The sequence below is a fragment of the Poromitra crassiceps genome (genome assembly GCF_964638095.1).
Source record: "Poromitra crassiceps genome assembly, chromosome: 23".
In the NCBI taxonomy this organism is placed as follows: Eukaryota; Metazoa; Chordata; class Actinopteri; order Beryciformes; family Melamphaidae; genus Poromitra; species Poromitra crassiceps.
This window is the reverse complement of record NC_139639.1, coordinates 18,899,631-18,924,259: the sequence shown is the minus strand read 5'-3', so window position 1 is coordinate 18,924,259 and position 24,629 is coordinate 18,899,631. Positions and strand designations below refer to the sequence as shown.

General features: G+C 44.7%; 1 protein-coding gene across 1 annotated transcript in view; it reads left to right on the top strand.

The window, feature by feature from the left end:
* Nucleotides 1-14,363: 14,363 nt before the first annotated feature.
* slc6a9 (solute carrier family 6 member 9) overlaps nucleotides 14,364-24,629 on the top strand; it is a gene marked incomplete at both ends in the record, with an annotated part of 67,777 nt that continues 57,511 nt past the window's right edge. The window contains one exon of the mRNA XM_083658796.1: nucleotides 14,364-14,393. Within this exon, the coding sequence (XP_083514922.1) occupies nucleotides 14,364-14,393 (30 nt within the window). The remainder of the gene's footprint in view (nucleotides 14,394-24,629) is intronic.

The window sequence follows — 24,629 nt, the reverse complement described above, 5'->3', positions numbered from 1 at the left end:
ACACACTGCAGGGACTTCTCTATTGTACTGTATAGCACATTCAAATTGAAGGACAATTGTAATGTAAAGACAATACGTATACCCAACAATAAGGCCCAGACGTATACCCGATGCTATTATTCTTAGATTCTACGTCATATTATTTTTGATTGACAAGCAAAACTGTCAAAGTGTTAATAGACTCTTTCACAAACATGGCTGACACAAAAGCCAACGTTTGGGGGCTCCATGGTGGCTCTACCGACACAGTGCATGATAAGGCAAAGTCCTAGTCTTTGCGGCACAGATTTTAATCCGCTCCTGTGCCCTTTACTGCATCAGCTCATCTGCTCTCTCTGCCCTGTCTTTCCTGTCTCTCCCCACTGTAACGAATAATAGTTCATATATTATTAACTTAATAATACATTCCAGTTGCAGTACTATTCTATGTGTTATGCTGGTGAAGGTGTGGTTATTGTTGTCAAGGGTAAACAGTTAGTGAGAGCAAGGTACATGCGTCACATGAGAAACATTGCTTTGTTCTTTAACACAATAGAATGCGGTCACATAAGAAGCTTAGTTAATATTGCTCACTCAGCTTCATTTTCCACATTTTTTATATTTCACCAAAGGGGCAAGCTCCGTTTGTGAAAATTGAAGCCAATGCGGAAATGTCTTGAATCTGCATTCTTTCGAATGACCTGCAAAAAGAAGTCAGATTGATTGTATGGAAGTAAATTGGAAATGACCATATACTTCTCATTTGATTCATGGCCTCAGTAAACACTGTCCTAATGAGTTTATGGTCTCAAATCACTAGTTTTCAAGTCTTTTTCAATTGAGTATGCTGTTCATTTTGTACATTATGGTCCCATTTCGAGTAAAATAGACAGTAAAGGTCGCCTGTCCAGTCATCGCGCAGCTCGCCAATCATGGACCAATAGCAGACGGAGCTGCGGCTCTTCTCGTCCTTGACCAGGTGGGAAGACTGTGAGCCGACACTGTGACCCCTTGCTGACCCACTGGCATTCCTGTGACAAAAATAACCTGCCTGGTTACGTAAAATAACCTGCCAGGTTACGTTGTGTCAGGATTTTTTCCTGTCTACCTGGTATTTGACTCCAATGACAATGTCTAGATATAGAATGATGACAAGCAGCTAGGATGGAATGTGAAGTCAGCAGACGGATCTGATCTCAGGTCAGTCAGGCACAGTGTGGTGCCCTCGCGTGACCTCACTTGAAGTGCCCCCCTCCTTCCACTTTACATGCAAAAAAGTGAAATTTACTAATAAAGAAAGGATTTGACATGATCTTAAAGATGGCCTGAAATGACATCTCAGCGTCTCTGTGATGACGTATCCGACTGAAAACAAACATTGCTTTGACTGGAACAGGGTAGAGAGGCGGGACGTTCTGGGGACTGGAGTTGATGTTGGCCAATCCTGGCGCTTGTATGGCTGTCTTCTGCCCCAAATGGAGTGGGATTCAGCGTGTTCTGCCCCATTGCGAGTGGGATCCGCAGAGAACTGGGCAGCTGGCTGCCTCCGTGCAAGACTACCGTTTCAAAGCCGAGGTAGAGTGCTGCTGCCTTGAAATGTGAGTTTAACGAGTCAGTTACATGTCCTTTGAATTCTACGTTAACTCATTCCCCCCATTGATGTGATATCACGTCAATCCGTATTTTCACCGTCATGGAATAGAGGGCTCTCTTGGCCACCTTTTACCCTGCTTTTACCCCGCTAGCCGGGCGCTTCTCGCTCATACTGAGCATTAGCGCCCGGGGACCCACTTAACATTTCCCCATAGACCAGCTTTCTGCTCTCGTGGCTACGTCTTAAAAGATGACTTACCTGAGCCAGAAACTTGAAGTGAAGACCCTCTCTGATGCGGAACATCCTCTTCTTCTAAATAGCAGAATGCACAGCTTCCAACTTGTTGCATAAAATCCACTTTTATGTCTTTGATATCAAAAAATCCTTAATCTGAGTGACCAGAAGTGTGGGGGGCAGTAGTGACTTTTGGGGGTTACACTTTAACCCGGACATGCGACGCACAGTTTACTCACTGCTAGTGAGTAAACAGTGCGTCGCATGTCCGGGTTAAAGTGTAACCCCCAAAACACATTTTCTCAGCTTTTAACCAATCTATATGGCTTTTGGGGTGGTGTGTGAAGGATTCTGGTCAAAAACTCAAAATTTCAGACCAAACTGTTACAATTGTAATAAACTGTATCATTTTCAGCAACAAAATCAGCAGCAAAAATGCCCAAAATCTGGTACAACTTTACGTCATGGTGTACTCCCCCCTTTCCCACTCATGTGAAAAATGTTTTTTTCATGTGATCATTAGCTACCGCCAGTGCCGCATTAAATGTAGCGCGAGCCATTCCTAGGTGATGGGACAACGCAAGGCATTGTGGGTAATCGACTACCATGGCTAATGCTAGCCACCAACATAACGTTAGTTATGTTACATGTAGGGTTGTGCGATGTCATCAAAATACCCATTGTGATTGTTTTACAGTTAAACATTGTGTTAGACGATGGCATCGTCATTGATGGGTGGGGGTGGGGGGAATAATTAATAATTTATTAAGTCGCTGCGTTGCTGTAATGCCATTTGGCTAGCCACTGCAATGCGTTCACGTTAACAACAGGACGGCTGAGCTCTATGATACCAGCGGGCTTGGATAGGCTTTTAGCCTCTGCTCTGTGCTACAGCACAGAGCCAGGCGACTGAAGTGGGCAGTGGCTGTCACTAGCAATTTGAACGGCGCAAAACAAATAACGTTAACGTTATAGAGCCTCACCAACAACGTGTGTGTTGAATTTAACTAGCTGGCAGAAAACTAACTGAATTACTGGCTGATATAACCTTAGATTCGCGGGCTTTTGAACCTAATGTAATGAGAGAGAGTTTAGGAGAAATGGCTAGAGAAACGCAGCTGCTGTATCTATGGAGCGACTCCAACTTTCACTTTGGAAACAGGCGAGAAATAAATTCACAGAAGACTTGTACTCACTTTGGGTTGAAAACAGGACAGAACGTGAAGTTTCTTCTTTGTCTTAAAAAGTTTTCACAACAACACAGCCGACTTCTCACGCGCTGGGGACGCCCCGGCGACATTAAACAAGCGCACCCAGTTCAGAGAAGCAGTGGAGCAGAGGAGGGGGAGGGGAGGCTTCCCTGAACTGAACTGGGTGTTAATGCCGCCGGCGCGTCCCCCGCGTGTCACGGTAAGTGGACTTGGCCTTTTTTATTATTAAAACGGCACAATTTTAATTCGAACAGATAATTAATTACGATGATCCGATGTAGAAGGCTCAGAGGTCGATGGGGGGGTCGGCCCATCACGATGGTCGATGCCATCGTCCATCGTGCCAACCCTTACATGGCAGTAAAACACCACTGAATGACCAAATTGATCTAACTTTTAACCTTTCCAGTAACACTGTTTCCATACGGACCACCAGCGTTGGTTAGTTGTTTGTAACGTGGCTATATTTATAACATACTCTATCTCTGATACACTCTGATATAACGTTTTTCATCTATGCGGGGAAAAGTGTCATGGCGCCATTTCCGGTTCATTTTTCCGGTCTGAACACAGCCAAAGAGTATAGTGAGACAAGAGGAGACGATCATCTACCTCTTTCCTTGTTTTGTTTTTTCAAATCAAGCAGAATGCCGTTTTGTCACATATCTGACAAATCCTTCCACTGATGTTTCAGCCCACAAAGGCAGATTGTAAAGACTAGAGTATGGGGAGTGAGTGATAGGTCATCATCTGTTGTCTTGCACTGACTGTGAGTCCCTGTCAACCCTGAAAATGTTTCAGTATTCAGTTTCACTATGTTGCTGTCACAGCTGTCCATGACTGTCTCCATCAATTATTGCATACATGCTCTTGCCGAATTAATTGATCCTGGTTAACATTGCAGGTGCGGGCTGTGCCAATGATAACAAATGCTTGCAAAATCCATCCCGTCATTTCCCTCAATTCCCAGAAGGCCTGGGTCCCTTCTGGGATGTAACCGTTACATACAACAACATGGAAGCTCAAACTGAAACTGAAACAGAAACTGAAGGGGATGGCAGTTGGATCGGGTTTAGTTAACACTAGAAATCCAAAGCCCTCATCACTTGATTGCCATTTTGAATTTTTTTTGCATTGAAAAATCTCTTCCAAAATGCCCCCTTACTACTTTCCCCACACCCTCTTTCTGCGTTTCTGTATAAACCGGTGATGTTAAATTTTCAAAATCATGCAAGGAAAATATAGTTAGAATTAGATTTGCCCTATTTGCTAGACGAGTTGTTGGGATTTCTAGTGTAAAGCAGACTTTGGACAGGAGATTCATAAATGTGAATCCCAGTTGAGATAAGATGCCGGTAAGGGATTTGAATGAGTTGCAAATGCCCAGCAAGCCTCCCCTAAATAAATAAAGATGACCGATAACACTCAGAATACTTTGTTGTGCAATATCCATCAGTGCCTGGAAAGCAAGGGGCCAGGAGGATATTTTGCACACAAAAAAGCCACTTGATTCTGCCAAAGTCATGATGAGTGATGATGATGCCTTTTCCTTTTTGCTGATTGGACACTGGAGTTCTGCTGATATCAAATATAAAGTGGTCTAAAACTGAAGTCGAACACTGTCTATCACTCCAGGATAGACACAGACAGACAGACAGACAGACAGACAGACAGACAGACAGAGAGACAGACAGACAGACGGGAGAAACCACCATCTTTATTTTGCTGTGTCTTGAACCCTAAGCCTGCACTCTGCAACAGGTTTGTTTACTCTGAGTCTGAAGCTATTTTGTGATGATGATTATTATTACTACTACTAATAATAATGATGATAATGATCATGTCATTTTGTATGAATAATCTACGGTAATTGATTTTGTGTGTGCAAAAAAATAAGTAAACGCGGTGATGCTGACAGTTGGGGTCATGTGCTTAAATCCAGTTCACATTTTCAGTCACTGTAACAAAATAGCTCTGCCCCACCTTGTTTTATAGCTGTAGGATTTTTCACAAATTCCTCATCCCAGTTTAAAGTCGAACTGAACCCGTTCCTCACGTGCATATGAGTCCGTTTCAGACTGAAAACATAGTTTGTCTAAGATGACAGGCTGAGAGCTGGGTCATAGTATCATGTCAATGATTTTATTTGACAATTCTGGGGACTGGATTGGGCTTTGGCCAATCCTGGCGTGTTCTGCCTCCAAATCGAGTGGGATTCAGTGTGTTGTGGCGCTCCCCTCGGGAAGAGCCTTTTGACGGGAGGTTACTGGCTGAGTGAAGCTCAGCGAGCCGCAGGCAGCCAGCTGCCTTCGTGTTGCCGAGCGGAGAGTGCGGCACGTCGGCCTGGAATCTCCGAAGTGCCATTATCGCTGCTGTAAATACGATATCCATGGAATGCGCGTTTTAACCAGCCAGTTACATTTCTTTGCATTCTTAGAGATTATAGTTTTTGTTTTTTGTTCACGTTTCTAACAATTGGCCAAGTTAGTAGTTACTAGTTTATGGGATAGGAATTCTGCCAGATGACAGGCACTAGGCGCCATTTTCTACTTCATTTGGAAGAGAAAATTATCCTGAAATGAAGATTTGATTGACAGCTGCATGTCGTGATATGATTGGTTGAAATGGGGTAGAAATTTTATAGTACTAGGTGACGTCAGCAAACTGTACATTACTGTTATCAATGAAATCTTGAAAAATGAACTTTTGATGTGAAAAACTAAAGAAATTAGATTGTTGTGATTTTTTTGCATACATTATTAAATAGGTGCACTGTATACCCAGGTATTTGAACTAAAAGAAAAGAAAAGAAAAGTCATTTTTGGGTTCAGCTCGACTTTAAGGGAGGATGGAACAAAAATAAAATACACAATCATTAGATACATTCATTCAACGATGGCGGCAAGCTACCATGCAGGGTGCTGGCACAGCCATGGGAGCAATTTGGGGTTCAGTATCTTGCCCAAGGACCCATTGACATGCAGACTGTAGGAGCCGGGGATCGAACCACTGACCTCTTTTATCCAAAGTGATTAGTGGACAACCCGCTCTACCTCCTGAGCTATAGTCATGCCAAAGGGTTAGAGTGTAAGCCTAATTATTTGGGTTAGAACTCTGGGATGTATACCAAGTCTCATGACTGTTATCAAACATGAATGATATTTCTTCTAAGACTATTTAGAATGTAGTGTAATAACCGATTTAAGAGGAGAATTCACAAGTCAACATGGCCCACGCAAATAAATGCAAGCACTCCTTGGGCCAATCAGTATGGAGATTTATCCCACGTGTTTCATCAAAATCAGACCAGTTGTGTCGTCATTATCGCCTTTCAAAGTATTACATTTTTCCTTTTAATTTTAGCCCCCCCCCCAAAAAAAACAATTATCCAATTACCCCAAATGACCATCACTCATCGTCAAAATTTCACTAAGTTTCTGATATATTACTTTGAGTTATATTTTTTGTTTTACCTTTAATTATATTGCCCCAATGCACCAATCAGTGTCATTTGTAATAGCTGGATGGGTTTCTTACCAATCTGGATGACCAGGAGGTTAGGCATTAGGGCCTTTCATACTTCTAAATTTAATTATAGTGCCACCTTTAGGCCAAAAAGTATTTTTACCCAAATAATCTGCTCCCTATAACCCCATATAGGCAGTTACAGTAATAATTTGACCCTGTGTGTGCGTGTGCTTGTGTGTGTGTGTGTGTGTGTGTGTGTGTGTGTGTGTGTGTGTGTGTGTGTGTGTGTGTGTGTGTGTGTGTGTGTGTGTGTGTTTGACATGAACAATATAGTATCCGGGCTGTTAGCGGGCCAAGGTCTCCTTCTCTAATCCACTTAAAAGATTAGCCAGGTCGGGCCCCTGCTTGTGCGTGTGTGTGTGTGTGTGTTTTTTGCACATGCGTGCGTGTGTGTGCATGCGTGTGTGTGCATGCGTGTGTGTGTGTGTGTGTGTGTGGCAATGACTATTCATTGATTATCGTTCGAAAATACCTTTGAGAATGTTTTCTCCGTTTTCACTGTTTGCTTGGAGATTTGCATCTTGGGAGTTCTTTGGTAGTGGACAATCTTGAAAAAGCAAGTTCTCTGCAAGCAACTTCATGATTGGTGCACTGCATATTAAAATGCCATTTCTTCTCACTCTCACTGTCAATGCCTTATTTTAAGAATTCTTCATTTTCCCCTACCAGTCCTAACTAACGCATGTCGCATGCTGGCTGAGTTTATTGGTCGTAAGCACAGTTACTGGCTGTGTTGAGTACCTTCACACTTTTAGTCATTTATCTATCTGTGCAGAACGAAGGGAGGGGGCTGTCTATCACAACCAGACAGAGCCTGTGGCATCCCTATCGTAGCACTGCATATTGTCAACACTGATAATAGCCACAGGCACTTCTCAAGCCCAATATTACCACACATTGTTAATACTGCTAAAAACAGATGTTGTTTTGTTTTGAACCCACTGTGTTGAACACCATGCCAAATAGGGGCCTACGGGGTCCCAATCACTGTAGTGGCAATATTGCAAGACTGTGGCGTGCAACGGCAGACAAGACGGGATGAGACTTATAGGACACTACAGGAGGTTGGTGTTGCCTCTGTCTTTGTTTTAGACTGAGAAAAGTGACTGGCTAGTCCTAGTTCTACTTGACCACCTCAATCATTTTGTGCTTTGCTCTGAAATGAAGAAATAACCACTTCAGTCCCTAGCATTAAGAATTTACACTGTCAATTCTTAATGCTAGGCTTCTTAAGAATTTACACTGTAAATACATTCTTAATGCTAGTGGTTATTTCACTTAAAACGCCTCAGATAAAACGCTGTACATTTTACAGCGTTTTAACTGAGGCAGGTCAACCTCTTCCCAGAAAATGGGCCGCCCTAACAAGGAAAGTGCCATGGTGGTTACTATGTAACCATGTCGCCCCCTGCCTTTGTTTGGTACCAACAACAGGCTAATCCTCACATTGTCCTAATGCACCAGTCAGGTCAACAGGGCTGATCTCAGATGCCTAAACCGAGCATTGCCTTTAAAGCCACATTCCTGAATTTCTTCAACGGGATCAGATATTTATTATACTAGGGATGCATGATATATAGAGTGCCAAAGTCACACCCTCTTCGGCGTTCAGCATACGAACCAAGGGATTTTATCCACCATTCATTTTTCCATCTACATTTAGTACAATGCGCATAAAAATAGTTTTACTTTCTCTGTCAGCTACATTCAACCAGATACCTAATTAAGCAGGTACCTCCTTAGGTAGCTATGGGGGAGGTAGAGAGAGACAGCACCGTGACCAGACCACTCGTGGCCCACCTGCAGTACCTCCACGGCCCACCAGTGTGCTGCAGCCATTGACCTATATATAATGGACCAACATAGCTCATTGACTTTGACACAGCAAAATGAAGCTCACTTCCGGATATTGTTTGATTTCGTTTGATTGGTTGAATGGATTAATGCTACACGGAAGTACAAGGAGAAGGGGCGGCTGCCGGAGGAGTTTCCGAATTTGCTCTGTCTCGCTTATCGCCGTAATGCATTATGGGTAGTCAGCTACTGTGGCTAATGTAGCCGCTAACGCTACTTACTTTACATTGCAGTAAAACGGCACTGAATGACCAAATTGATTTAACTTTTAACCATTTCGAGAAACACTGTTCCCATACGGACCCCCAGCGTTGGTTAGTTGTTTATAACGTGACTCTATTTAAAACCTTATCGTACTCCGGTTTCTGTGCTGAATCCAATGGTCTGAATACAGAGAAGGCTTAAGGCTTTATCTAACGGTATAAATAACGTTAAATGGTCCGCCATGTTATGGAGGTTAGATGTATGGTATCTATATAGTTACGTGTGTCTACTAACATTATTAAAATATCATAAAGTAACGCTATTTTCTGATAATTTGCTCAACTATACTTGCTACCTGATGCCTTGCGGCACATTGCTGCCTCTACCGGTCGGAAGTATTACTGTTCTTTTTATCCGATGTTTGTCGTCAATTTTCCTCGAAATGGGGCTATCATTTGGAAAACGGAGCACGTTAGAGCATGAAAAAGACTTGAAATTGTTTTTTCAGACCATACACTAATTTGGAAAGTGTTTATTTAATACATAGACCGAGAGAGAAGTTGTCTCGTTTCCCATATAGTTGAATGGTGATGTTCCTGGGAGTGCTACACAAGCTGCGACCCCCACTGGCCATTTGGAAATAATGCAATTTCCGCATTGGCGTCAAAAATAGGCAGGCTGAAATGCCCACTGGCTGCAGCCCACACTTTGGAAATCACTCCACTACAGTATAAGCAGTTTACTAACGGTTCGTGCGCACACGCACACACACACACACACACACACACACACACACACACACACACACACACACACACACACACACACACACACACACACACACACACACACACACACACACACACGCACGCACTGCTGGACTGTATCTAATTAGCATGTCTTTTGCAAGTCCATTTGTATCGACGGTTTTAACTTGACGACATAAACGTAATTGCTTCCAGCTTACTTCCTGTTGCAGTGTTTGCTAAGGGTGCTTTCTCACTGGGGATCCGGGATGGTTTCCGAGCACACTTGTCCCCAAACTGACCCCAGGTGTGGTTCGTTTCATGAGTGTGAACGTTGCGTTCCGTGGAACAACAAACCGTGACAGCTAGGGTCCACTTGAAACGGTTGTCTGGGCAACGCTTGGGCGTGCCCGGGGACGGAAACACTTGCGAATGTGAACGGCAACTGTACCGAACCACATATAGACAACACACGGGCGAGGATACACTCCAGGCGTAGTTGATGACGCAAGTGTACACTGCAAGTGTTCCGTTCCGTTCCCGAGCACGGAAGAAATGTTGTAATGTGAAAGCTGACCAGCAGGGGAGAGGGGAGGGGAGGGGAGGGGAGGGGAGGGGAGGGGAGGGGAGGGGAGGGGAGGGGGGGTCAATCCAATCGTTCCCAGTGAGAAAATACCCTATAATAGCTGACAGGAAATAAGATAGGTTTCAAACTGTTCCCCAGCAACATAATTAAAAACCATATATACAAGTAGCAGTATTTCTTAAATCGAAAGTTTTGACAGGGAGCCAATGCAGAGATCTAACAACATGTGTAATGTGTTCAGATTTTCCCCTTCCAGTCGGAGCGTATGCAGCCGCTTTTTGAATTAACTGTAGTCGCTGCACAGCTGATGTAGGGAGGCCCGTGAATAGACCATTACAGTAATCTACTCCACTTGTTCTAAATGCACGAATTAATTTCTCAAGAGGCTGATTTAGATTTTTCTTTGAAGTGCCTCAGTTTTGGTAGAAGGCTGATTTTGAGAGTTGGTTGATATGGTTCTTAAAATGTAGATTGTCGTCTATGATTACACCCAGATTTCTAGCTTCACTTTTGCTCTCCAGACACATAGAACTGAGATGAACTGCAATTTTCTGTCTCTGAGCCTTTGCACCAAAGATGAGTATTTCTGTTTTGTCTTTGTTCAGTTGTAAAAAAAGTTCTCTGACATCCATAGATTAATATTGTCAATACACTGCTAGGGAATGTATGGAATGCCATCAGGAGATAGGGTTATGTGGTTGTGAATCATTCAGATATAAACAGAACCTAAGTCTTTAGGATTGGAGCGTTGCTCGTAACAGATAACAGGTAGCTTTCAGGGCAAGGTTGCTTGTGACACAAACACTGAGGCAACTATTCCATAATACTACTCTCTTTCCCTCTCACTCTACTGTATCTCTGCACCTCTCCACCAGTCACCTTCCTCCCACTCCTCCTGGTGTTGTCCAATAGCGTTGGCTCAACCCATAGTCAGATTGTGTACATTACTAGTCGCCCAGTGGGATGGAGCCAGAGCACTGTGACTTGGCCATAGGTTGACTTCACTCTGGCTATACACCGGTTACTTTCTCACCGCGGTGCTGATACCACGTTCTACACATCGGCGTTTCATTTTTTGCTCTCAGAACCTCACTACTAAACCTATGCTCTTGCATCGCCAGTGTTTATCTCAGCAAAGAGGATGGTGAGGCTTTTAACACTTATGGAAGTCCATCTGTGAAGTGAATCCAGGTAAATGATCACTTATTTATTTATTTATTTATTTCCATTATTAAATCTATACCAATCACAAAAGAGAAGATGTAGATAAAGAGGAGCAGATGATGTTAGAGAAGGATTTTTAACCTTTGAGACAATTGAGCTGTGATGTCCCACATAGTTTATACAATCAGTGTATATTGGAGCTGTGAGGCAAGGGATGTGTTGATGCTGATGGGATGATGGAAAAGTGAAATTGCTTTATTTAGCTATTGATAAATGAGTAGAACTTTTGATATGAAGTCACACACATTGTGTGTTTTTAAGTTTTACTACAAGTACTGTATTTAACATAATGTGTGTGTCATAATATACTTCCCTTTCCATATGGAAGTCCAAATCTGACATTATTCAATTGAAATAATTAAATTGAGTTGCTCTAGTATATCCAGTATATGTGCGCATAATGCACAACATTTAGATTAAATAATCCAATTTGGTCCTATTTTCTTTTCAGAAACAGAGGGGAAAAAGGATGCTGATTTCAGCATTTAGTCATTTTTAAAATGACTAAATAATGACAGATATACAGTATAGTGTTTTCCTGCTCAGAAACGGCAGATACAACAATTACTACAGGTACAACATGAAGGACTTGGTTTTCTTTGTTTCCTTTGTAAAACAGAAAATAAAATAGTAAGAAATCAAAACCAAAGTAAGAAATCGTTTCGGGACTGAAAAGTAGCGTGCGGCTTCAAGTCCCATAATGCTGCCTGTGCGTCCTTTCAGCACCACGGAGGCCTGGAGAGCGGAAAGGAGAGACAGAGACAGAGAGGTAGAAAGAGGAAAGGAGAGACAGAGACAGAGGTAGAAAGAGGAAAGGAGAGAGAGAGACAGAGGTAGAAAGAGGAAAGGAGAGAGAGAGAGAGAGACAGAGAGGTAGACAGAGGGAGGCACTGTCTAACCTGATGGTTTGTTACACAGAACCATCTGGGAGCTCGTCCTTGGAAACTGTTTGGAAAAACCTGCCAAATACCTGCAGGTGATTGATTGGATGAACGATTTGTCATCACGGGCTTCAACTTCAACCACTTAGGACCGCCTCCTCCTTCCTCCTATACGGTATCCCCCCCCCCCTTAATTGAATGCAGTATGGCCAATCGAAGGGGGGGGGAATGCATATTATGACATCATCCTTAACATTATTCAGTGTTTTCCAATTGACGCTTGCTCCACTGCCCGCTGACCTCATCTCTGTCAGGGATTGGCAGCTCTTCTCTGCTTTGTTCAGCTCAACAGTCATGGTCAACCCAGACATACCCGAGGCCTTTCCACTGAGGGCCTGGTATGACGAGGAGGGCTACGCTCTAAACAGCCAATCCCTGACAGAGACAGGGTCATGATGTCATGTCATGCCCCACAATCGTTAAGTGATGTCATACCCACTGATGATGTGGATGACATGGCATGAGCTGACATCTTTGGTCACAACAAAACAAAAGTGCACCCCATGGCACATTGTCTCCAGAGACTCCACCCTAGAAATTGAGTGTGCAGGGTTTCTAGTTATTATACTGTAAGATTATACGTTTTTTTTTCTTTTTTCTGATTTCCCCCCCCTTCTCCCTAATTGTACTTGGCCAATTTTCCCCCCTACTGCCCCGGTCGCTGCTCCACCTCTGCCGATCTGGGGAGAGCCGTAGACTAGCACCATGATTCCTCTAACACATGCGCAGTTGCCAGCTGCTTCTTTTCACCTGACAGGGGGAGCTTCACCGGCAGGACGTAGCACGTGGGAGGATCACGCTATTCCCATCAGTTCCCTTCCACCCCGACCAGGTGCCCCGACCGACCAGAGGAGGTGCTAGTGCAGCGACCAGGACACATACCCCCAATCTGGCTTCCCCACTCACAGACACAGCCAATCGTGCCTGTATGGACGCCCGACCAAGCCGGAGGTAACACGGGGGTGCGAACCTGCGACCCCCATGTTGGTAGGCAGGGAATCACTACCCGGACGCCCAGATTATAAAATAAGATTTGATCTGTGAGCCAATGAATGTGTTCATGTTGAAGAAGTTGTGTCATGGGATGATGGAAAACATTTGCATAGCACGAGAGTGCCCCACAAGCTAATATAGTTGTAACGTGAGACTTTCCCTTTAGTTTTGATAGGTGGCTTTGTGTTTTTTTTTATGTGGAAAATATGGGAGTTTTGTCTGTCTTGATAGATTGTAAACATTTTCAGAAGTGGCTCACTCTCCATTGTTTAACATTTTTAACATTTAACAAATTAATAAAGTTTCTATCATAACTTGCCTTTAGATTATTCATGTAAACTGTGCATATTGGTCACAGTGTTACATGTGAATTTTGTATTTTCTAACTTTCTAACATGGTAAATTGCAAAAAAGATATATATATATATTGAAATGATACTGATGTGATTACATTGATTTGGAGACGAAAGCTACTGCCCCAAAAAAGAATATTTGAAGTAACTAGACAACATAACCATTCGAGGTCATTTGAACTCAATTAGAACCATTTTCTGCCCATTTCCTCTTCACCCCCATCTGTTTTTGAGTGCTCTTTTCCAGGTTGGCTTTTATACAGCGCTAGTCAATGGGCAGTCTAAACGTTCCCCTAACAGTTAATCTCTTAACACAAAAGGACACATTGTTGTGGCGGCTGCTTTGCTACAAAATGCAAATCTGTCACGACGTGCTTTCTGAATCATTTCTCTGCATCCTCCCTAACGACGTCCTCTTCCCCCGTCTCGGTTACTCACGGGAACTCTTAAAACACACTGCCAAAATGCTTGATATCTTTTGAGCGAGAAGCAGGTGATTTACACACTGAGGAATTGTTTTGACCGTGGCCAAGGGGACAAGTAACTAAAAAGTGTTGCCTCCCTCTCTCTCCTTCCCTCCTACCCCCTTTTCCTCCCTCCACCCCTCTCCGATTGTCACATGTTCTTTTCACAGCATAGAAAAGTTTCTGGATTAGGGCAGAATTAGCACAAAGCGGCGACGCCACTCCAGCTACGCTTCCCAAACAACGGAGAAGAGGCAGAGGGGTGGAACGAGACGCGCACACACAGAGAGAGAGAGGGAGAGAGAGAGAGAGAGAGCGCGACGCGACGACGGCGTGAAGACACTCGAACGCCACCTCAGAAAACCCTCACACTCTAATCCCGAGAGGCGGAAGAGGCAGAGGCAGAGAACGCAGCAGAGAGGCGAGGATCTTTGCGCACAAGGTCCCGAAGGATGGCAGAGAAGCAGTTTGCTGGGATCCTGGTAAGTTCTTGCGCTCGTTCAGTTAAAGGAACAGCTCACCCCAAGAATGTAAATTCTGCTCATCACCTCCTCACCCTCATCGTGGCAGTTGGAAACACAGGTGAAGTTTGGTCCATATACTGTAACACACAGGGAGGTTGCCGACACAACTCCATCCATAGCAGCCTTCTTCCGAACCAACTGGAGTCAGTGGGGACCGGTTCTTCTCAAGTTGTATTATAGAGTATTATATGAACAAGCTTCACCTGTGTGTCAACTGGCATGATTGTGAGGAGATGACAGCATTTTCTTTTATTTGTGGGTGAACTGTTCCTTTAACATACACACTCACATACACTGTACTGTATACGTGCGTGCACACCATGTACATGTACATGTACACACACATCAAGCATGCAGCGGCACTGTGCGGGGTCACTGGTGCCGTGCGCTGCTGGGATGCAGCTGCTGGACCACCAGTGGAGCACGAGCTGACCCGCTGTTGATCGCCCCCCTTCTCCCCTCTCCTCTCCCCCTTATTTGTTCCATGCTCAGGACAAAAGGGCAGGTGGTTGGGTCGGGCTACTATGGTGACTTAGCTTCAAACGTTCTCTTTCTACGTTGTTTCTCTCTTTAGAGACAGTCAAAAAGGTGAGGATTTTGCTTTGGGTTTTGCTATGATCTAACGGGTCAACCACATTACCTGGAAACACTTCATAGGATTCAGTACATAGGTGATGATGCCCTAGCTGACCTTAGAGAGAGCCATTTCATCTTAGTCTGCGATTTCATTGGTTTGTGATTGTTCGATTTTCTGCTCCCGATCACTGAAGTCGCTGCGCTGAGAGTTTTCTTTAGGCCGTAGTTGTATTCCTGTGGCTTACGCAACGCATCCGTGCAATGAAACGGCAACAACAACAAAAGCCTGTTCCAATCATGTCAGGACATCATGGGGCCAACGGTGGTTAGTTAACGACAGGGGCCAATAAACGAGACAGAGACATCAAAACAAACAAACAATATTATTCACCAACGCAACACCAACGCAACTTGCTATGGTAGATAGACTTGATTTAACTCTCATTGCCCAACTCAATTTCATTCATGCTCTTGGTTAACTATAAGATCTTTGCTCATTATACACTCTTTGGTCATTACAAGTGAGCATAGTTTCTGTGTTTTTAGGCCTATAGGTGAATCTGTCAGTCGGGTCAGGCTTTAAATAGAGGTTTGGTGTCATTGGCAGTCAGGTCACCTCTCTCTCTCTCTCTCTCTCTCTCTCTCTCTCTCTCTCTCTCTCTCTCTCTCTCTCTCCCTCCCTCTCCACTCAGTCCAAGCCCTCCCGTCCGTCTCAAGAAAAGCGGTAAACACAAACTCACAATTCCGGCTCACTTCTGACATTCTTCCTCACTTCTGACATTCTACCTTGTTTGAAGCCTCACCTTCCTGCCCCCCCATCCACCCCCCCCCCCCCCCCCCCCCATCCACCCCCCCAGTCTGTCCTTTCAAGGTGCTTATCCATTTTGAAACCACCACACGCGTTGTCTGAACTCAACAGGTACAAGCTATCAGTCCCGCCCGTGCTCTCTGCAAACGGAGACAACTTGAAGGGGCTCGGTGAGGATGGAGATTCTGTTTTTTGGTCTCTGACCCTTTTTTCTTGTCTTTCTTTCAGGGACAGTTTGCCAATCAAATAGCTGATAGTTACATATGACTGTGTGTGGGATTCTAAATAACATATGACTGTGTGTGGGATTCTAAATAACAATCTTATTTTGCATCAGTGTTTCCAGCATTGGAAGGGCGGTCAGTCATGATGGTAGGATGGTTTGCAGTCTTCATCACTTAAAGGGCGTGTGTTTCCTGGAACTGGATCGTGGTATATGCTTACTATATTATATGTCATTGACAAAATATCATTTCAGACATCAGGTGATTTTTAAAAACACAAAATATACTGGACATTTTGGGAGAAATCATTTTAACATTCAGTATCACTAAGACACTAAGGGCCATATTTGGAAAATTTCGGTGGAGCGGTCGCACTGGGCAATTAGCGCCGGGCGCTAGTGCACTTAGAGGCGTGTCCAGGTTGTACTTTTATCCCGAGCGTACATCTGCTCATTTACGGGGGCCGCTTGCTATCTTCCCGGCACCGGGCGCACGGCCTGAAATTGCCAGGTGTGCAGCAGGCGAACGATAGGAAAGAGAACCAGCGCAGACGCAAATGCCTTCTGCGCCGGTGTACGCTAGGGCGCTAAAGATCCGGATTCAGGGAAAGTGTTTCATTTTCATAAACAAGGATTTGTTAATCTTGTGAATCTTAATAGTACTTTCAAAATTACCACAATTCATGAATAAAATGTGCTGTCAATCTACTGTATTATTATTATTTTTTAGGTAGACGTGACTGTTTTCAAATGGCGGATAACCTACTATCTCATTTCTGAACACCACACCTCAAAATGAATCAGGACACCATCTGAGAGATTCAGCCATGGCTAAAAACAGTGTCTGTGTGTGTGTGTGTGTGTGTGTGTGGGGGGGGGGTGACAAAGTTAGCATCAAACACACCAGGTAGCGTGCAGCATGTCTTTGGGATGAGGCAGCTACCTGTTAGCCTGTATTGATTTGAGATACAGGTAACCAGATGCAAGCCAAATCCCTCTGCCAAAGACCTTCTTTTCTTTCATCTAGCACACTTTTCCTAAAGCTATGTGCCACTTATTATCACGTATATCATGACTGCCTATTTGATTTGGCTCAGGACATGGCAGTAGCTGCTGAATACTTTGTTTGTTCTCTGTATCTAAATGTTAGGTTCCCTTGCTAATATTTACTGACAAACATCGGTTGGGGTCAATTCACTTCATCCGACAGTGAATCCAGGCAGTGGAGCCCATTAAAAATGGACAAAGACAAAGGAAAAAGTGTGTTATGATATTGAAATTATTTGATAACCGACTTACACGTAGGCTCAGTTAGGGTTGGGATTGTGCTTTGAGATGCTGACGATGGCAATGAGGCCATTTAGCTTTATTCATGTCTCTCTCTCAACCCACTTTTTTCAAATGATTTCAAACATTGTTTTCATCCAGTGCCGCTGTTTGCTTTGGAAGAGGAGGCGGGGCCAGAGCATAACCAGCATACATGTCTTATCTGCAGAGGTCAACAGAGGCGTAGAGCAGCAGGTCGAACAGTCGACTGCAGCAGTGACACTGTACAGCCACCCAGCACCCCCCCACACATACACACACACACATACACACACACTCCCCTCTTGTGATTGGCCGATTCTGGTGGCTAGGTTTCTTGTCTTCCTCAGTGATAGACCGTGATGTCAGTTGTGGCTGAGAAGGAACAAAGAATCAAAGAAAGGGATGTCAGAGTAGTGCAGCGGTAGATTCCCTGCCTACCAACACGAGGGTCACAGGTTCGAGTGTTACCTCAGGTTTGGTTAGGCGGCGGGCGCACAATTGGCCGTGTCTGCGGGTGGGAAGCCGGATTAAGAGTATGTGTCCTGATCGCTGCACTACTGCCTCCTCTGGTCGGTCGGGGCGCCTGTTTTGGAGGGACGGCTCGGGAATTGGGGGGAATAGCGCGATCCTTCCTCTGCGTGCTACGTCCTGCCAGTGAAACTCCTCGCTCTCAGGAGAAAAGAAGCGGCTGGTGACTGCACATGTATCGGAGGAAGCATGTGCTAGTCTACACTCTCCGCAGATCAGCAGAGGGGGTGGAGCAACACCCGGGACAGCAGGGGGGGGCGGAGCAACACCCGGATCAGCAGGGGGAATTGGTCAAGTACAATTGGGGAGAAAAAGGGTGGGGAAAATCAGAAGACAAAAAGAATAAAAATCTAAGAAAGGGATTTGTGGATGAGGGAGAAGGTTGGGCGGGAGGGCAAGAAAGTAAGTGTGTGTGTGTGTGTGTGTGTGTGTGTGAGTGTGTGTGTGTGTGTGTGTGTGTGTGTGTGTGTGTGTGTGTGTGTGTGAGTGTGTGTGTGTGTGTGTGTGTGTGTGTGTGTGTGTGTGTGCGTGCGTGCGTGCGTGCGTGCGTGCGTGCGTGCGTGTTCTTCGAAATTAGCATTTTCCTATATTGCCATGATTCCATTCTCTTCCCTTTCTGTTGTACTTACTACGCCGTTATTTTGCCGTCATTCTCTGAAGTGACTTTCCTTGTCTGGTCAGATTTATGCCCGCTGGTCCAGATGGTTTGGTGGATGGACCCAGGTTCGCGCCGTCATCGTAAATCTGGCGACACACAAGGCGCCCGCTTCCTGCTAGCGCTTGGCTCGGGCCGGTCGCCTTCTGCCGGCAGTCTTCCTGCCCAAACGTTCTTCCCGGGCTTGGCTCACAGCGTTCAAAGGCAGCGCCGTCTCCTCAATCTTCCCTCGTTGTCTTTTACTGCCCGGGAAGCCAGCGCCCCCCTCTGAATGGACGGGCAGATGGCGCCCTGGCACGAGCTGCTATGGGGCCCGGTCGCCGTCTTCTCTCTTTCTTCTGTTTGACTTCTATCTCTCCGTCTGCTTCCCGTCCGCTGGTCGGTTGGATGTATGCACGTCGGGGGGTGTGAGAGTAGGAGCTGCTCATTTGTCTACATTTGTTTGCCTCGGTTGTCTGGCTGTGAGGACCAGTGTCCTTCCTCCATCACCATGAAGGCCAGATGGAAGGAAAGGTCACTTCAGATTGCCTTCTGTTCACAGTCAGATGCTTTGATATTTCTATGTTGTATTCTCTCTGTAATCGATTACCTTGTACAATTTGCAGGAAAGCAACAGGTAGCAGCATGTGAGCAGCTCATGGTCCAACGCCTGAAGCTAAACTGATGGTATTTTTTCAGAATCTCAGAATCTGCTTGAGGGGAAACTCAGGTATGTCTGCTTGGAATAATGCTAAGCTTGAACGTGAACTGCAGTTTCTTATGTGTGTAACACATGCCTGTCACTAGCAGCTATTTACTGAGAGTAAAGCACCTATGTTACATTACATTTACATTACATTTATGTAATGTATTTACACACACACCTATGTGTGTAACACATGCCTGTCACTAGCAGCTATTGACTTTATAGTAAAGCACCTATGTGTGTAACACATGCCTGTCACTAGCAGCTATTGACTTTATAGTAAAGCACCTATGTGTGTAACACATGCCTGTCACTAGCACCTATTGACTTTATAGTAAAGCACATATGTGTGTAACACATGCCTGTCACTAGCAGCTATTGACTTTATAGTAAAGCACCTATGTGTGTAACACATGCCTGTCACTAGTAAAGCACCTATGTGTGTAACACATGCCTGTCACTAGTAAAGCACCTATGTGTGTAACACATGCCTGTCACTAGCAGCTATTTACTTTATAGTAAAGCACCTATGTGTGTAACACATGCCTGTCACTAGCAGCTATTTACTTTATATTAAAGCACCTATGTGTGTAACACATGCCTGTCACTAGCAGCTATTGACTTTATATTAAAGCACCTATGTGTGTAACACATGCCTGTCACTAGCAGCTATTTACTTTATATTAAAGCACCTATGTGTGTAACACATGCCTGTCACTAGCACCTATTTACTTTATAGTAAAGCACCTATGTGTGTAACACATGCCTGTCACTAGCAGCTATTGACTTTATAGTAAAGCACCTATGTGTGTAACACATGCCTGTCACTAGCAGCTATTGACTTGATAGTAAAGCACCTATGTGTGTAACACATGCCTGTCACTAGCAGCTATATTTACTTTATAGTAAAGCACCTATGTGTGTAACACATGCCTGTCACTAGCAGCTATTTACTTTATATTAAAGCACCTATGTGTGTAACACATGCCTGTCACTAGCAGCTATTGACTTTATATTAAAGCACCTATGTGTGTAACACATGCCTGTCACTAGCAGCTATTTACTTTATAGTAAAGCACCTATGTGTGTAACACATGCCTGTCACTAGCAGCTATTTACTTTATAGTAAAGCACCTATGTGTGTAACACATGCCTGTCACTAGCAGCTATTGACTTTATAGTAAAGCACCTATGTGTGTAACACATGCCTGTCACTAGCAGCTATTTACTTTATAGTAAAGCACCTATGTGTGTAACACATGCCTGTCACTAGCAGCTATTGACTTGATAGTAAAGCACCTATGTGTGTAACACATGCCTGTCACTAGTAAAGCACCTATGTGTGTGTAACACATGCCTGTCACTAGCACCTATTTACTTTATAGTAAAGCACCTATGTGTGTAACACATGCCTGTCACTAGCAGCTATTGACTTTATAGTAAAGCACCTATGTGTGTAACACATGCCTGTCACTAGCAGCTATTGACTTGATAGTAAAGCACCTATGTGTGTAACACATGCCTGTCACTAGTAAAGCACCTATGTGTGTAACACATGCCTGTCACTAGCACCTATTTACTTTATAGTAAAGCACCTATGTGTGTAACACATGCCTGTCACTAGCAGCTATTGACTTTATAGTAAAGCACCTATGTGTGTAACACATGCCTGTCACTAGCAGCTATTGACTTGATAGTAAAGCACCTATGTGTGTAACACATGCCTGTCACTAGCAGCTATTTACTTTATAGTAAAGCACCTATGTGTGTAACACATGCCTGTCACTAGCAGCTATTGACTTTATAGTAAAGCACCTATGTGTGTAACACATGCCTGTCACTAGCAGCTATTTACTTTATAGTAAAGCACCTATGTGTGTAACACATGCCTGTCACTAGCAGCTATTGACTTTATAGTAAAGCACCTATGTGTGTAACACATGCCTGTCACTAGCAGCTATTTACTGAGAGTAAAGCACCTATGTGTGTAACACATGCCTGTCACTAGCAGCTATTGACTTTATAGTAAAGCACCTATGTGTGTAACACATGCCTGTCACTAGCAGCTATTTACTTTATATTAAAGCACCTATGTGTGTAACACATGCCTGTCACTAGCAACTATTGACTTTATAGTAAAGCACCTATGTGTGTAACACATGCCTGTCACTAGCAGCTATTGACTTTATAGTAAAGCACCTATGTGTGTAACACATGCCTGTCACTAGCAGCTATTTACTTTATATTAAAGCACCTATGTGTGTAACACATGCCTGTCACTAGCAGCTATTGACTTTATAGTAAAGCACCTATGTGTGTAACACATGCCTGTCACTAGCAGCTATTGACTTTATAGTAAAGCACCTATGTGTGTAACACATGCCTGTCACTAGCAGCTATTGACTTTATAGTAAAGCACCTATGTGTGTAACACATGCCTGTCACTAGCAGCTATTGACTTTATAGTAAAGCACCTATGTGTGTAACACATGCCTGTCACTAGCAGCTATTGACTTTATAGTAAAGCACCTATGTGTGTAACACATGCCTGTCACTAGCAGCTATTTACTTTATATTAAAGCACCTATGTGTGTAACACATGCCTGTCACTAGCAGCTATTGACTTTATAGTAAAGCACCTATGTGTGTAACACATGCCTGTCACTAGCAGCTATTGACTTTATAGTAAAGCACCTATGTGTGTAACACATGCCTGTCACTAGCAGCTATTGACTTTATAGTAAAGCACGTTCTTCCTACCTTAATTAATTTGCATATGAGCCTTAAATGCCGACGTCAGAGGAACGTGTTTGGGAACAGTTCAAAGCAGCGATGGCACTTTGTTATTACTCAGGAATGTGGCTTTATTGGGCTGTCATGACCCCACAGAGCCATTGTGTGTGTGTGTGTGTGTGTGTGTGTGTGTGTGTGTGTGTGTGTGTGTGTGTGTGTGTGTGTGTGTGTGTGTGTGTGTGTGTGTGTGTGTGTGTGTGTGTGTGTGTGTGTGTGTGTGTGTGCGTGCGCGCGCGCGCGCGCGTGTGTGTGTGCAGCATGTGTGTGAGAGAGAGAAAGAGAGAGAGAGAGTGTGTCAGTCAGTGCATGAGTGAGTGTGTCTCTGCCATCCCATGGGGTGTGTGGCTACTGGCTAATATGTGCTGTAAGCTGTGAAGTGGAAACTAAATGGAAAGAAATAGCCACAGTCTCCCTGAGGTCAGGACACGACACACACACACAAACACGCACGCACGCACACACACACACACACATGCACACACACACACACACACACACACACACACACACACACACACACACACACACACACACAAACACAACTAAACACTTAACTATGCTGTCCAAATCACTGCCCAGGGGCCAAATGTGGATCCGATCCACCAGGCGGCGCCAAGCCTGTGTGTGTGTGTGTGTGTGTGTGTGTGTGTGTAGGTGTGTGTGTGTGTGTGTGTGTGTGTGTGTGGGGTGTGTGTGTGTGTGTGTGCGTGCGTGTGGTGTGTGTGTGTGGGACGGTGTGTGACTGTGTGTTCATTTACCCACAGGAACTGTAAATTGTCAATAGAGAGCCAAAGGGAACGTCATTTCCTGCCTTTCTGCCTGTACCAGCGTCAGAAAAAACACAACGGTGGTGAATGGAGACAGACGTTACTTTTTGGATCCCGTTTGAATTGTGCCACGGGGTACACATGTTAAATTTGGTCAATTTAAAAGATAACTATGCATGTCAAAGAAAGTCGCAGTTTGTCCTGAAACTGAAACGTAATGTTTAGTTTTGTCAATCAACTACATCTCGTGTCGCACATTATACGTCACACCATCAACAACAATGAACTGGCGGGAGAGACGTCACTTACACGACTGCTTGTGCGTAGTCTTTCTGATTTATAACTTATAGTGCCACAGTTTTACCACAAACTGCGACTTTCTCGACTTGCAGAGTTATCTTTTACATTGACAAACGTGACGTGTGTACTCCCGTGGCACAATTCAAACAGGATCAAAAAGGTAGCTTTCACCACCATTCATATTTTTCACATGCTGGAAAGCAGGAAGTGACGTTCACTTTGGCTCTCTATAAGGTCTGCTTCCAGGTGAGACTAGCCAGTTTCTGCATAGTTTTGTCTATAACACCCCCCCCCCCCCCCCCCTGCCTGTCCTTATGTAAGGAAGGCATTGAGTTGCCAATCAGCCAGTTTAGTTAGCAGCAGTGCTCAGCAACCGTGTTGACTGCCTCGGGCGCGGGGGGGCAAACAGATGTGAACCGAGAGAGAGAGAGAGAGGGAGAAGGGTAGGAGAGAGGATGAGAAGAATGAGATGACAAGTCAGACATGATTTCTGTTCCTGATTGGACACCCCCCCCACCGCCCCCCGGGCCCCTCCCCTTCCGACTGACCGGCCGAGCGAATGGGCGAACGCGAGCGGCCGTAACAAGCGGCTGCATACGGAGCGGCAGCTTCACGCCGGCCACTGTGGCGAACGCACAATGGCGGGACAAAGGCTACAGAATGCCAAACACGTCCACTGCTGGGCACCCTTTAAGGTGCCCCAGCACCTCCGACACCGCCCCCCCTCCCCGACTTTCAGACCTTTAGATTTCATTTGGAAAAACCACTCAGGCTGAAAATTTTGTTTTTCTGTTTTTCTTCCTCTCCCCTTCTTTTCCTTTTTTTAATGGGTCGCCATCCACCCCCCCGCCAACACACGCCAACACACACACACACACACACACACACACACACACACACACACACACACACACCTACACACACACACACACACACACACGCACGCACGCACACGCACACACGACAAGCAACTTGAAGGGGACTTCCTCCTCTCGTTCCCCCTGAAGTGGGTGAAATAGTATTATGATCATTTTCAACGCTTTCCAATTGAGCTGCCTTCTAAAGCCCTTTTCAGCACCATATTTAGGTAATTTGTTGCGCTTGAACCCAACCTGCTCGCTGTGTGTGTGTGTGTGTGTGTGTGTGTGTGTGTGTGTGTGTGTGTGTGTGTGTGTGTGTGTGTGTGTGTGTGTTTGTGTGTGTGTGTGTGCTTGAATGGCAGCTATAAGCCTGGGACGAGGGGGGGTCCGCTGTTCTCAGGGCCGGACAGCCCTCCCTTGCTTGGACACACACCTCCCCTGTGTTATTTATCACTCTTTCCTTCTCTCTCTCTCTCTCTCTCTCTCTCTCTCTCTCTCTCTCTCTCCCCTCATTCTCTCTCTCTCCCCCCCTGTCTTTGCGTTTGAACGCCCCACTCCCGCTTTCTCCAGAAAGCAGAAAGTCACCCCGTCAGCCTCCTTGCATCCGACAGTGCCTCAACCTTTTGGAAGGAGTCATTTACTTTTATTCAAATGCATGCTAATTTTCACATCTTATTTTTTGGTTCCTCGA